At 42.0% G+C, this 15468-nt stretch overlaps 1 protein-coding gene across 7 annotated transcripts in view; it reads left to right on the forward strand.

Moving 5' to 3' along the window:
• LOC111747583 (zinc finger protein 350-like) overlaps positions 1 to 13105 on the forward strand; it is a 29964-nt gene extending 16859 nt beyond the window's left edge. For all 7 annotated transcript variants that reach the window (XM_023543443.2, XM_064294178.1, XM_064294173.1 and 4 more), the window contains 3 exons: positions 6729 to 6855; positions 7134 to 7229; positions 9116 to 13105. In XM_023543443.2, the coding sequence (XP_023399211.1) occupies positions 6822 to 6855; positions 7134 to 7229; positions 9116 to 10473 (1488 nt within the window). In that variant the 5' untranslated portion in view covers positions 6729 to 6821 and the 3' untranslated portion in view covers positions 10474 to 13105. The remainder of the gene's footprint in view (positions 1 to 6728; positions 6856 to 7133; positions 7230 to 9115) is intronic.
• The last annotated feature ends 2363 nt before the right edge of the window (positions 13106 to 15468 follow it).

Consider the following 15468-nt stretch of genomic DNA (forward strand, 5'->3'; position numbering starts at 1 on the left):
TCACAGAACTCAAACACTGTCAAGGAAATAGCCCACGCAGTTGTGGAGGTTGGCAAGTCCCAAATATGGGCGTCAGGCATCGGGCTGGAGGCTTCTCCTGACTCATGTGGTTACAGGGGCTGACGAGCCCAAGTCAGCATGTCAAATGATAGGCAGCTGGCTCATAAGGCTGCAGAAGCTGGCAAATTGGTTAGATGATAGGCTGCTGCCTCACGTTCCAAGAACCAGGGGTCAGATGATGACAAGCCAGATGCAGGATCTAGAGCAAGAGAGAGAACTTTGCTTAAGTATTCATACCTATATTTGATACAGATCATACCCTCAAAAACACTCCCCTTACTTGAGCGAGGCAGTGCAAGAGTGTGACTTCTTGAATAGGGTGGTAAGGGTGGTGATGGGTAAGGATGTTGACTTGAGTCATACCCTCTAGTAAGGTGATGACTTGATACATCCTACCCTAATCCTGCCTCATTAACACAATGGACAACTCATTTTCAAATGAAATCATAGCCACAGACATAAAGGCTAGGATTTACAACACATCACAAAATGGAGGATAATTACATCAGATCACAAAATAAGAGACAATTACATCAGACCACAAAGTGGATGATTATATTATATAACTGCCAAATGACATCAATATGTAACTGCCAAACCACTGAAAATCATGGCCCAGTCTAGTTGACACATAACTAACCATCAGGTTCCACACACCTTATTTGCATTCGCAGCAAGCTATCCATTCACCTTGGTGGGCCACAAACACTTTATTGCATGGTCCCACTCAATCATTGTGTGGAAGTTACAAGGACTATGGCTAGAAGTGCCATATTAAGTAATTCACTGCACTGCAAAGTGAAAATCCTTGTTGGATTTCTTTCAGTTACTGAAAACAGGCTCTGATGTAGGCCTTTCATAAAAGCCAAGTGGTGTAAAGCGAACTTTGAAAAAGCAGGGGATACCTTGTATCGGCCGTGGAGGCTCATGTTGAAATTAGAAACATGTTTTATTCTCCAAATGGCATTAGCTTGTTTAGCAGCACTTAGCAAGTTGATGGCCAAATACACACTGTCATGGATTGAATTGTCCTCCATTTTGTCATCTGGTGTGATTTTCCTGTGCTTTGTAAATCCCATCATTATGATGTTAATGCGATGGATTAGTGGCAGTTATGTTGATGAGATCTGCAAGATTGGATTGTGTCTTAAACCAATCTTTTTTGAGATATAGAAGAGAAAAGTGAGCAGAGAGGCATGGGGACCTCATACCACCAAAGAAGAAGCACTGGGAGCAGAGCTTGTCCTTTGGACCCAGGGTTCCTGTGCGGAGAATCTATACCAGGGGAAGATTGACGACAAGGACCTTCCTCCAGAGCTGACAGAGAAAGCCTTCCACTGGGGCTGACACCCTGAATTTGAACTTCTAGCCTACTAGACTGTGAGAGAATAAACTTCTGTTAGCCCCATCCACTTGTGGTATTTCTGTTACAGCAGCACTAGATGACTAAGGCACACGCATACATACACATATGTGTATATATGAGTATGTACACATATGACTCTAACTTGTAAATGTATTCTTTATAATTTTGTCATTGTAAATGTAATTATACAGTTTTAAATGGTGGGAGTAGACAAGCATCAGAAACTGTCTAACTTCAGAGTAGGTAATGCAAATCAAGGCTGGCTCAAGGCTGAGCTGTATGAGGTGAAGGTCAAACATACTTCCACTCTCCAACCTTTTTACTAGTTCTGACACCAGCTGTTCCTCCCATGGCAATCTGTACTCCTCTTGTGGGTTCGATAATCCATTACAATAGCTGCACAGAACTCACAGACTATACTTAACAGTTAAGTGGTTTTTTAAGGAAGTAGCAACCTGGAATCAGGATCAAGAAGCATGTCTTTCTTCGGTGCAGGACAGCTCTTGCAGCTCCTCTTGACCATGCAAGCCCCCTTTCAGTCCCCTGAGGACAGGCCTCCTCTTGTCCCCCTGAGCATAGGTTCTTCATGGCCCCTTTAGTTCAGGCTCCTCTTGACTCTCTCAGGACATATCCTTCTGGGCCCCCAGGACAGGCTCCTCTTGGCCCTGCCGTATGTTGTTGCCGGCTCTGCTGCTGGACCCCTTCTGGGCCTGTCATCATTGGCTCTGCCACTGGGCCTTTGTGGGTTTCTCGCTGTCTTCAGTGTTATAGCCCTTGACCCATGTTAACAGCTCTTTTAGGAGGTTCCTTGCCTCTCTGCTTATTTCATCTCTCTTCTTCCTTCCACTTACTCCTGCTGTTTCTCTTCTTGCTTCTTTCCATCTGAAAAACCTCTGTGAGGTTTGCTGCTTACATCTATAAACTCCTCATCAGCTTCACAGTGTGGCCCTCCCATCCAGGCCATGAACTGACCAGTCTCCTTTTGGTAGGCCTCATATACTTCATTTGCATATAGTCTATTGAACAAATCCCTGCAAAGTACATGCCAATCACAGAGCAGGCTGCAACCCAAGGCCAGACAAAAGTAGTTTACAGCTTGCCCAGGAAATGTCAATCAACCTGGACAAAAGTACCAAACCCTCTGGGATACAAAACTAAGGCAAAGGTATGGTGAGATTGATCTCTTTTTTGTGGCCTCTCTTGCCATGGTCTTGTAACTTACACCCAAGTAATTGGGTGGGGCTGTACAAATAGGATAATTGTGACCTACTAAGGGGATTGGTCAGATTTGCCATCCTGCTAGGCCTGAAATGAGCCACCCCAGGGAAAAGAGAGGAAGATCCCATCACCAGCAAGGAAGGAGAACCAAGAGCGGAACGTGTCCTTTGGACCCAGAATCCCTTTGCTGAGAAGCTCCTGGAACCAGGAAACCAAGAGAGAGAGATCTGTAACACTGAAGATGGCAAGAAGTGGTGGCAGGAGAGACCATCAGGATGGTGCAGTGAGTTTCCTGGCCCATGGAGCAAAAAAGGTAGAGGCCAAGGGGCCAGAGAGAGGTGTGCCCATGGCACAGCTAGGAAGCTGCCCTGATGGAACATGTGTTTCCTCAGCATTTCTGAACCTGAATTGTAACCTGTTACTTCCCTAATGGGAACCCTGGTGGCATAGTGGTTAAGTGTTACAGCTGCTAACCAAAGAGTCGGCAGTTCGAATCCTCCAGGCACTCCTTGGAAACTCTATGGGGCAGTTCTACTCTGTCCTGTAGGGTTGCTATGAGTCAGAATCGACTCAACGGCACTGGGTTTGGTTTGGTTTTGGTACTTCCCTAATAAACTCCATAATCATGAATATTGTCTGTGAGTTCTGTTTGACCATTGCAATGATTTAATCAAACCCAACGGAGAAGTAGAGAGTGCTGTGGGAGGGATGGTTGGTGTCAGAATTGGTAAAGATGGCGGAGAAAGGAGACATGTCTGACCTCTGCCTCAGAGGAATCAGCCTTGGGTTGCTGGTCTTGATTCTCCTTCCCCCTTGTCAAGTTAGACAAGGTCAGACGCCACTCCCACACTATTTTTACAGAAGGTTACTCCTCAGGGCTTAGGGAAAAAAATCTCTCAAGCTGTTTTTTTCTGAAAAACCAAGGCAAAAGACCACACAAACTTATTTTACCACATACAGTGTATAACCTTTTGAAATAAGACGATTAGCGGGTTGCCTGGGGTTAGATAGGAGGGGAGGGAGGGAAGTGGCTGAGGCTGTAAAAGGGTACCATGAAGGATCCTGTTGGTGTTACTTTTGTATTTTTTTTTTATGTTTGTGGTAAAATAAATATCAAAAAAAATTGCTGTTTCAACATGTCTTAGGTATACAATTCAGTGACATTAACTACATTCGCCATGATATGTGCCTTTAAACATGGCATGGGGGTGGTGTCTGACCTCCTTTAACTTCACAAAGGGGAAAGAGAATCAAGATCAACATCCCAAGGTTGATTCCTATGAGGTAGAGGTCAGACATGTCTCCTTTCTCCGCCATCTTTACCAATTCTGACCCCAACCATTGTTCCCATGGCATTCTCTAGTTCTCTGCTGGGCTTGACAGTTCGTTACAATGGCCACACTGAACTCACAACAATACTCATGATTGTGGTGTTTATTAGGGAAGGTAGCAGGTTACAGTTGAGGCTCAGCAACACCCAGGATACAGTTCTTCCATCAGGGCAGCCTCTTCTCAGTCGTACTCGCAGGCACGTCTTTCTCGCCCTCTGCCTCTGCCCTGCTCAGGCAAATGTTAAAAAGCTCTTTTAGCTCTGCAAATAAGTGCCCAGAGGCACCTTACTCTGCTAACAAGCCTCTTGCCCAAAGGCACTCAGCTTTCTTGCTCCAGGGACTGGGAAGCCCACCGTGCCATCTCCTGCCGTCGTTTCTCTGCCACCATTTCTTCAGAACTCCCTTTGCACACACCCCTTCCCCCCGGCATCTCCTGGTTTCAGGAGCTTCTCAGCACAGGGATCCCAGGTCCAAAGGATGCGCTCTCCACTCCTGACTGTTCTCCTGTTATGGTAGTGGGACCTTCTTTTTGCTGCCTCTGAGTTGGCTTATTTCAAGCTCAGCGGGATGGCAAAACTGACCAGTCCCCTTGGTTGGGCACAATTACCTTATTTGCGCAGTTCTACCCAAGTGATTTGTGGGCCCATGGCAAGAAAGGCCACACAAAAGTGATCAATTGCACTGCAGCACCCTTTTTAATTATAGTGGTCACATGAATCTACAGATGTGATAAAATTGCATAGAGCTCTAAAAACATGAACACGTACAAATAAGTTTATGTAATCTTTAAATAAGGTGGATTTATTGTGACAATGTCAATTTCCTGGTTATTTTATTTTACTATGGCTATGCAGATGTTAACATTGGAAGAAACTGGGTGAATGGTATATGTGCTCATTCTGTATTTCTTACAACTAAACATAAATACAATTATCTTGAAAGGTAAAAAAAATTCATATAAAGATAACAAATATTTTCGATGTAAAACAATCATTGGACTATCTTACAATCTGCCTTCTACAAGTCTTAGTAAAAAATTATTTTTGAGCGTGTAGTTAGATTTAGATATTGTTTATCCCTTACTCTCTTTTTCATTTTATGGATAGGCATATATTAGACATTCTCACTCTATCCATGTTTTCTGACCTCTTCTTTACATTCTCCCTGTGCAACATTTTGGGTAAATTTCATCAGTTATACATTACACTTTACTAATTATCTGTTTAGTGTATTTAATATGTTGTTAACCTGTCTGTTAATATACATACATTGTGTGTATTTATATATGTATGTGTGTATTTGTGCATGTGTATTAGATGTATTTTTCCTAAATTGTTCTTGCATCCCTGGTGGCACAGTGGTTAAGAGCTACAGCTGCTAACTAAAAGGTTGGCAGTGCGAATCTATCTGTTCCTTCGAAACCCTGTGGGACAGTTCTACTCTGTCCTATAGTGCTGCTGAGTTGAAATCAACTTGATGGCAATGGATTTGGTGTTTTTGGTAAATTGTCCTAATTATCTTTTATACTATTGTTCTTTAAACATTTTTGATACTTTCTTTTATTCCTTTTAAACTGCGGCACCGTGGATTACTTTTGTGTGGCCTTTCTAGCCGTGGTCTTGTAACTTCCACCCAAATGATTGGGCAGGACTGTGCAGATTTGGTAATTGTGTCCTACCAAAGGGATTGGTCAGTTTTTCCATCCTGCTGGAATTGAAATGAACCACCCCAGAGGCAGGAAAAAGAAGATTCCACCACCACCAAGGAAGAATACCCGGGAGCCTTTGGACCTGGGATCCCTGTACTGAGAAGCTCCTGGAACTAGGAGACAGAGAGAGAAAGAGATATGACACTGAAGGCAGCAGAGACCAGCAGGAGAGACCCACAGGAAATGGTGTAGTGGACTTCCTGGCCCATGGAGTGAGAAAGCTGAATGCTTTTGGGCAGAGAAACTGAGGGCTAGTTAGAGGTGTGCCTGCAAGCATGGCTGGGAAGAGGGTGTCCTAATGGAAGAATTGTATCTTTGAGTGTTTCTGAGCCTGAATTGTAACATGTTACTTCCCTAATAAATCCCATAATCGTGAGTGTGGTCTGTGAGTTCTGTGTGGCTATTCCAACGAATTACCAAACCCAGCAGGGATGTAGAACATGTCATGGGAGGGAGGGTTGGTGTCGGAATTGGTAAAGATGGTGGAGAGAGGAGGCATGTCTGAGCCTTGCCTCATAGGAATCAGCCTTGGGCTGTTGATCTCGAGTCTCCTTCCCCCTTGTGGAGTCGGAGGAGGTCAGATGCTGCCCCCATGCCATTTTCACACAACCTAATAAACATGTAGTTTCCTAATAATTCTGACATCTGAAGTTCCCCTGTAGTTTCTGATATTGGCTGTGAAAGCTCACGTTGAATGTAGGGACATGTTTTAGTCCATGAGTTTCACTAACATATTCATCATGTAGCAAATCAGTGGCCAGATACACACACACATATATGAATGTGAGATATTTCCAGGTGACCAAGAGGACTTAACTGCAACCGCTACACGTTATAAAAACTTCTAGTTTGATGAATGAATGGATGATTGAACGCATAATGACAGAATATTTTGTGAGGATTTTTCTTCTTCTACAAGGTATTTAAAAAACAACAGGTATATAGATGCACATATATAGAGAAAATAAGTAAAACAACTATCTTCACTTTTCAACCATACCATCAAAAGGAAATCACTTTATTAAATGGGACCCTGTTATTACAGGAATCCCTGACGTTCAGCGATGTGGCTGTGGAGTTCAGCTGGGAGGAGTGGCAGCTCCTGCTCCCTGCTCAGAAGGACCTGTACCAGGACGTGATGTTGGAGAACTACAACAACCTGGTGTCTGTGGGTGAGGACAGCTCTCTGGTGTCACTCAAAGGGCACCTTGTCAGTGGCTTTTACTTTCTCAGATACTTAAATTGGGAGTATCCGTGCTGCTCTTAAATGGTGTATTCTCAGTCCACTATCTGGCTCTAGACCAGTGGGTATATTTTCCCTGCTTCTGAGGGAAAAATCTTCACTTTTTACTTGTGAAAATTCTTTTGTCTCAAATGTAATTTTCTGCGTTCTTTACAAACACAAGGCCAATTTGTTATGTCTGAGTCTTTTATCATTTTCCATGGACAGGGTATCAAGTTAATAAACCAAATGCACCATGCAAGTTGAAAAGAGGAGAACAGCTATGGACTATACAAGATGAAATCCATAGTCGAACCTTTTCAGGTAAGCAAGCAAGTACCAGCAAGGGGTGGAAAGCTGTGGAAGTTACAGTCTAGCCAGAAGGGGGATCACAGCTATAAAGAGTATCTGAAAATATGTAAGAGTGTGTCTTAATTGTCTAGTGCTGCTATAACAGAAATACCACAAGTGGATGACTTTAACAAGGAGAAATTTATTCTTTCACAGTTTAGGAGGCTAGAAGTCCAAATTCAGGGCGCCAGCTCCAGGGGAAGGCTTTCTCTCTTTGTTGGCTCTGGGGGAAAGTTCTTGTCACCAATCTGTACTTGGTCTGGGAGCTTCTCAGCACAGGGACCTTTGGTCCAAAGGATGTGCCCTGCTCCTGGGTCTTCTTGCTTGGGGGTAATGAGGCCCCCCTCCTCTCTGATTACTTCTTTTTTATATCTCAAAAAAGATTGACTGACAATACAACCTAATCCAATAGATTGAGTCCTGCATCATTAACACAACTGCCTCTAATCCTGCCTCATTAACATCATAGAGGTTAGGATTTACAACACATAGGATAATCACATCAGATCACAAAATGGTGGATGACCACACACTACTGGAAATCATGGGCTAGCCAAGTTGACACACATTTTGGGGGACACAATTCAATCCATAACAGAGTGCTTCTACGTGTAGCTCTCCCTGTGTGAGACCTCTTTTTCTTCATTGCAGTTTAGAGAAAAATACACCCCTCTATGTCTTTGAAGGATTCCTGGAGACACAATGGTTAAAGCACTCAGCAGCTAGTAAAAAGATTGGCAGTTTGAACCCACCAGTCACTCCGTGGGAAAAAAGACCTTGCGATCTGCTCCCATAGAGATTACAGCCTAAAAAACCCTATGGGGCAGTTTTGTTCTGTCATATATTGTCACTATGAGTCGGAACAACACCAGCATCTCTTCTGAGATCACATCCATATATTTGATTTATATGATTACAGTTCTAAGATAGCAAAAGGATACAAATGAGGAGATGCATAGGGCAAAGTCTGCTTATGTTCCCAATGTGAAGCTTCCATGTCCCAAAAAGGGCTATGCTGCCCTTTTACTTACATCGCTATCCTTCACCAAACAGGAACCTCATAGGACTTTTGTGTCTAGAACACTTATTGTGGACTCATTGTCTAGGCATAATAGATCAAATCAATCTACTTCCTCTGAGATCAGCAGATATCACAGAGTGGTCTTTCTGGCCTTACCGGCTCTTACCTTCATCACTTCATTAGCTGTCATGTCTAATATATTTATATGTCATGTCTAATGTTATCTGTTGATAACAAAGGTGCCTCAATTACTCAACACATTCAAAGGGTTTAGAGTTATGGCCCAGGAACTGAGGGTAAAGACCCAATTTGTTTGGGTCACTTTAATTGTAAACTCTGCTTCCTTTTTTTTTTTTTTCAGATGGTTCTACCCAACTAGAATATAGGCTACACAAACATAAGGCATATGTTTATGTATCCCCAACAGTAGCACTATGCCTGGTACATAGTTGTCATTCAATAAGGATTTGTGGAATGAATCTGTTTTTCAGCAGTTTGGATAAGGTGGCTTTCCTACCTCTCTAGTCTGCTGTTCACAGTGTCTTGCTTGGGTTTTACGCTCTCTGCATGTTTTACAAGGCCTTATTTAGGAACCAGTCAAATCTGTATTTGTTTGTTATGTATTATTTAACCTTGTTTCTACACTAATTCCTTTTATCATTTGCTTTGTTTATATTATTGTGTTTTTACCAGTGTGCAAGGAACATTTCACGTGGAGTTTATATACACTCACAGCATATGATTTTAACTAAAGATCCACTTCACATCCAAATATTTTTAAAATAGCTTTATTCCAAATCAAGATAATGCAAGAATTCATTGTTTTCTTCTTTCCTAGAAATTTGGAAAGTTAATGATCATCTGCCTGGGCAGTCGCAAAATGAAAGGGTGAATAGAATGGAAAGCTGCCATGAATATAATGCATATGAAAATATTTTTAATTGGCAAAAAAGTCATTTTACTTTACATCGAAATGATGGTATATTTGACTTACTTGGAAAAACTGCAAAATCAAATTTATCTTTAATCAACCACAGCAGAAGCTATGAAATAAAGAACTCTGCTGAGCTTCATAGAGATGAAAAAGCCTTTTGCCATACTAACCATGAACAATTTCATACAGAAATTAAATTCTCTGAGAGTCAAAAATCCAACAGCATGAAGTCCCAAATCATTAAGCATAAGAAAACTCACAAAATAGAAAAATTGCATGTATGCAGTGAATGTGGAAAAGCCTTCATCAAGAAGTCTTGGCTAACTGATCATCAGATCATTCACACGGGAGAAAAACCCCATAGATGCAATCTATGTGGGAAAGCCTTCTCCAGAAAGTTTATGCTAACTGAACATCAGAGAACTCATACAGGAGAAAAACCTTATGAATGCACAGAATGTGGGAAAGCCTTTCTTAAGAAATCACGGCTAAATATACATCAGAAAACTCATACAGGAGAGAAACCCTATACATGCAGTGAATGTGGAAAAGGCTTTATCCAGAAGGGAAATCTCATTGTTCATCAACGAATTCATACAGGTGAGAAACCATATACATGCAGTGATTGTGGAAAAGGCTTCATCCAGAAGACATGTCTCATAGCACATCGAAGATTTCACACAGGAAAGACGCCATTTGTTTGCAGTGAATGTGGAAAATCTTGTTCTCAGAAGTCAGGTCTCATTAAACATCAAAGAATTCACACAGGAGAGAAACCTTTTCAATGCAGTGAATGTGGGAAAGCCTTTGCCACAAAGCAAAAGCTAATTGTACATCAAAGAACTCATACAGGAGAGAGACCGTATGGCTGCCCAGAGTGTGGAAAAACTTTTGCTTACATGTCCTGCCTTGTTAAACATAAAAGAATACACACAAGGGAGAAACATGTAGATGCAGTCAAGGTGGAAGACCCTTCTGCAGTGAGTCACAGCTCATCACATACCAGTGATCTCATGCAAGACAAAAACCCTGTTAATAAAGTGACTATGCAAATACCTTCCATGGCAGTTCAGACATCAGTAAACATCAGCGAGGTCCTACCAAATAGGAACATAGTCCTGGTGGGGCAGCCTGCTGCCAGATGTGAACACTCAGGAGATACCAGAGAATTTGTACAGGAGAGAAACCTTATGAATGCAGTGAATGTGGTAGTGCCTTCAGTGATCAATTATGTCCTTTATTATGTCACAGAAAACTCATAGGATAAGCTCAAAAACATTCAGTGTGGAAAGGGTTGAGCAAAACTTTCTAGCTGATACCTCATTATATGATTTCCAGATGGAAATCATATGAATGCAGACACTGGGAAAGCCTGATAGGCTCATCCTATGTAAATATTGCATTGATATCTGTGGTGCAGTGAGTTCCTTTATGTGGCCTTTTGCCCTTGATTCTTGGATAAATAACTTAGGAGATACCCAGAGTTGTTTTCTACCCTTTATGGTTTGTTACTTTTGTCTGTTCTGTCTAGGTGGCCCCACCTCACATAGTAATTGACAATGTAATGACAAGAAAGCTAACACAAGATACCTTTGCCAAGTAATTCACAGAGCATGAGTTTATTGACATTTCCTGGGTAGTTGAAGTTTGGTCGGGCTCTGGTGTGGCTAGGAGAGGACCCTAAGTTGTAACCGACAAGGAGTATGAGTAATGACTTACATAATGGACGGAAACACAGAGGGTTTTTGGGACTTCTTGCTGAGAGCTGAGAGGGTTGGCGGGTCCATTAGAACATAGAAGCACCGTGCCAGAAACCATCCCAGGCTTGGATGAAAGAGGTGTAACATGCTTAGAGTTGTGGACGGTGGAGTGGCTGTAACTGCCATAAGCGGTGGAGACAAGTGTAAGTGGATGCTGAGCCAGCATAGAGCAAAGAGCTGTGTTGATGAAAGCTAAGATGGGAGAAGAGTGACTGTGGCATGAGTGGAGCTATCTTGAAGCTGCTAGTTGAGAGCTGGAGCCAGTCAGCTACAAGAGCAGAGCTGGTGAAGAGGAGCCATGGAGAGAGAGACAGCACAAGTGACAGTAGCTGCTGCTTCGTGGGACGTGGGACTAGAATGACAGTACAGAGCCTGACACCTCAAGCCGAGCACATATACCAGCACCCAAGTAGAAAGCATGGGCCTGGCCCAGACAGAAGCAGCAGCGCACAGGGCCCAGAGTACAAGAAGTGTGTGGCGCTGAACTGGCCTTCCACAGAAAGGGACTGACCCAAGCTGGAGCCCCAAGCAAGGGAAACAGCACTGCATGACAATAAAGCCCTGTAGGAAGAAGTGATTGAAAAAGAGCTCACCTGGAAAACAGCTATCTTGGTCCTCATTGACAGCCAGTAGGGAGCTGTCCAGGTCCTGACCACAGTTTCCTGGTTGAAAGTTTCCTGATTAATGTGAGTGAATATATGTTCTTGGGAGGGTAAGCGGGTCCCCTTTGAGATGGTATGGCTCTGTGCTGTACCCCTCCCACACCTCACACTATATGTTTCTCTGTTCACATCCTTTGTTTATATCTTTCTCTGTTTGTATTCTTCTCTGTTATATTAAAGTTGCTATCTCAGGTACGGTGTTTCTGTGAGCTCTGCTAGAATTTCAATGAATTATTGAACTCAGTATATATAGAGTTGTGGGATGGCTGGTGTCAGATGTAATGGAGAAGTTGGAAAGTGGGAATATATTTAATCTCTGCCTCATTAGAACCAACTTGATGGTTTATGCTGTTTCTCATAGTCAAAGTTATTCATGAAGTTATCCTAATTTAATATAGATATAATCTGATGTTAATCTGAACACATACACATCAATTGGTCTACTGTATCAATTAAACAAAGAAAAGTCTGAGTTAATCTCAGTGGAGCAAATAACTAATGTGAATTTTTAAAACAAAAGATAATCAGTATCTGGAATGTTGCTGTAAATAAAAAACCACTTAAGAGGTCCTTGGTTGGTTGGAAAGGGGCAATATTTGACTAGTGGTATTTGAAGCACATACATGTTAGTTTACTTTCCCCAGATCAGTGTGAAGGATTAACTGAAAACCAGAATATCCACCATAAAGTTTTAGAACTTCATATTATGCAGAGGGACCTAGGAAACTTACATTGAGTCTATTCATTGATGTAATGAATATTTGTCACATGCTTCCTGGGTCACATGGTCCCATTCCAGTAGGTGAGGATGAAGTAGTTAATAAAGGAAAATTCCATGCCCTCTTGGGGAGAGCACTGAGTTAGCTGGATTATAATTTAAGCGGAGTTTTGACATTTCAGTTGATCTAGTCAGAGGATGCAATATCTACATCAGGTGAAACAGACATGGACTAATTGATACAGGGGGTTTAGTTAGAATTTTTAGGAATGAGAAAAATCCTAAAAAGTTCTTATGGTAATATTTTATTAAAAAAATCAGTTGCCATCAAGTTGATTCCAACTCGTGGTGATCTCATGTATGAGAGTAGAACTGTGCTCGATAAGAGTTTTCCATGGCTGATTTTATAAAGCAAGTCACCAGGCCATTCTACCAAGCTGCTTTTGGTTGGGCTTTTAGTTATCAGTTGAGTGCCTTAACAATCTGTACCGCCCATGGATTCTTGTGATTAAAAAAAAAAAAATTATGAAATTATGGCTCAAAGACAATACCATTTTTTAAATTCTTGATCCATATTACCAAATCGCATTTCAAAAAAATTATCTTAATTTAGTGCCACCAGCTAAATTGAGGAGTCCAGCTTTCACCATAGTTTTCTCAGAACTGAGTACTCATTTTATACATTTAGCTAATTTTATAATAGACAACTCTCCATTGTTTTTAAATTTATTTTTGATTAGTAGAATGGTTGATTTTTTTTTTTTTAATCACAAGAATCCATGGGCGGTACAGATTGTTAAGGCACTCAACTGATAACTAAAAGCCCAACCAAAAGCAGCTTGGTAGAATAAGACTCCCTTATTGGTATTTAAGCATCCTAGGAAAGAAATTATTTTTTTAATACCCATGACTTATTTCTTTAAGTAGTTTATAAATTTCTGGATAGTTTTTGTATTTCAATTTGAAAGTTAAAAAAAATTAAATAAATTTAAAATTAAGTTCCTTAGTTGCACTAGCCACATTTCATGTGTTCAATAGCCATGTGTGCAGTGAATTTTACACCTAAGACACATTGAAACAGCAAATTAAAAAAAATTTTTTTTATTGTGCTTTAAGTGAAGTCAAGTCAGTCTCATACAAGAACTTATATACACCTTGCTACATACTCCTAGTTGCTCTCCCCCTAATGAGACAGCACACTCCTGCCCTCCACTCTCTATTTTCGTGTCCATTTGGCCAGCTTCTGACCCCCTCTGCCCTCTCATCTCCCCTCCAGACAGGAGCTGCCCACATGGTCTCGTGTGTCTACTTGATCCAAGATGCTCACTCGTGACCAGTATCATTTCCTATCCCATAGTCCAGTCCAATCCCTGTCTGAAGAGTTGGCTTTGGGAGTGGTTCCTGTCTTGAGCTAACAGAAAGTCTGGGGACCGTGACCTCCGGGGTCCTTCTAGTCTCAGTCAGACCATTAAGTCTGGTCTTTTTATGAGAATTTGAGGTCTGTATCCTCTGCACTCCTGCTCCCTCAGGGGTTCTTGAAATAGCAAATTTTTGGTGATATATATATTTTATCATTAAAACAAGGATACGTAACAGTTCCATCACAGAATCCCTCATTTCACCCTTTTATAGCCTCACCTACTTCCCACCTTCTCCACCTCCCTAACCCCTGGCAACCCACTAATCTGCCTATCTAAAAATGTTACACACTGATGATCACATTTATACAACATTCTTTTAAGGACAAAATTACATACAGAATATATTTTAAAGTCAGAGTGAACACCCCCTCTAGTGCAATGAGTTCCTTTATGTGGCCTTTTGCTTTGGTTTTTTGGAAAAGCAAAGATTTTGAGGTATTTTTTTTCCCTTGCGGTGCAGTGAATTACTTAATATGGTCCTCTGGCCATAATCTTTGTAACTTCCACCAAATGCCTGGGTGGGACTATGCAAATGAGGTGTTTGTGGCCCACCAAGAGGGCTAGATAGCTTGCTAATAATGTAAATAAGGTGCAAGGCACCCTTGTCGCGGTAGGACCATGCAAATAAAGTATATGGAACCCTAAAGAGGGGATTAGTCAGTTTTGCCATCCCAGTAGGCTTAAAATGAGCCATCCCACAGGCAGGAACAGAGGATCTCACCACCAAGAAGAAAAGCCAGGAGTGGAGTGCATCCTTTGGATCCAGGATCCCTGTGCAGAGAAGCTTCTGGAATCAGGAGATTGAGAGGGAGAGACAGAGAGAGAGAGCTGTAACACAGAAGACGGTGAGAAACTGTGGCAGAAAAATGATAGCAGCGGAGGCAGGAGACTGGCAGAAGATAGTGCAGTGGCTTCCTAGCCCACAGAGTGAAAAAGCTGACTGCCTTCAGGCAGGAGGCCTGCTGATGGAGTAGGGTGCTCTGGGCACTTTGTGGAGCTAGGTTTGCCGACATATGGAGCTAAAGCTGAATGCCTTCGGGCCAAGGCTTACTGGCAGAATGGGGTGCCTCAGGCACTTATTGGCAGAACTAGAAGAGCTTTGTAACAGTTGTCCAAGCAGGGCAGAGGTCAAGACACCAGAGAGAGGCATGCCTGCTGTCACGGCTGAGAAGAGGCTGTCCTGATTAAGGAACTGTATCCTGAGTGTTCCTGAACCTGAATTGATACCTGTTACTTCCTTAATAAACTCCAGGGTGTGGTCTGTGAGTTGTGTGGCCATTGCAACAAATTATTGAACTCAGCAGAGAGTAGAGGGTGCTGTGGAAGATATGGTTGGTGCCAGAATTGGTAAAGAGGTTGGATGGTGGAGGTATGTTTTTCCTTTTTCTCATGGGAATCAGCCTTGGGCTGTTCATCTTGATTCCCCTTCCCCGTTGTGAAGTTGGAGGAGATCAGATGGCATTCTGCCACACCTTTTTTACAATGTGTGACTAATGCCTACCAAATTGGACAATACAGACAATGTGCAAAACTTTGTAGCACTTTGCATGGCTGGAAATTGTATACTCAGAGAAATCACTATCATTTTCAGGATCCTAGAAAGTTAAATTGGAGAGTACAGGTTTACATTATTTTACATTTCTCAGCACAAAGATACTTAACTATTGATTTTTTTAAAAATGTATGAGCCAATGAA

Source organism: Loxodonta africana, chromosome 11 (assembly GCF_030014295.1).
Source record: "Loxodonta africana isolate mLoxAfr1 chromosome 11, mLoxAfr1.hap2, whole genome shotgun sequence".
In the NCBI taxonomy this organism is placed as follows: Eukaryota; Metazoa; Chordata; class Mammalia; order Proboscidea; family Elephantidae; genus Loxodonta; species Loxodonta africana.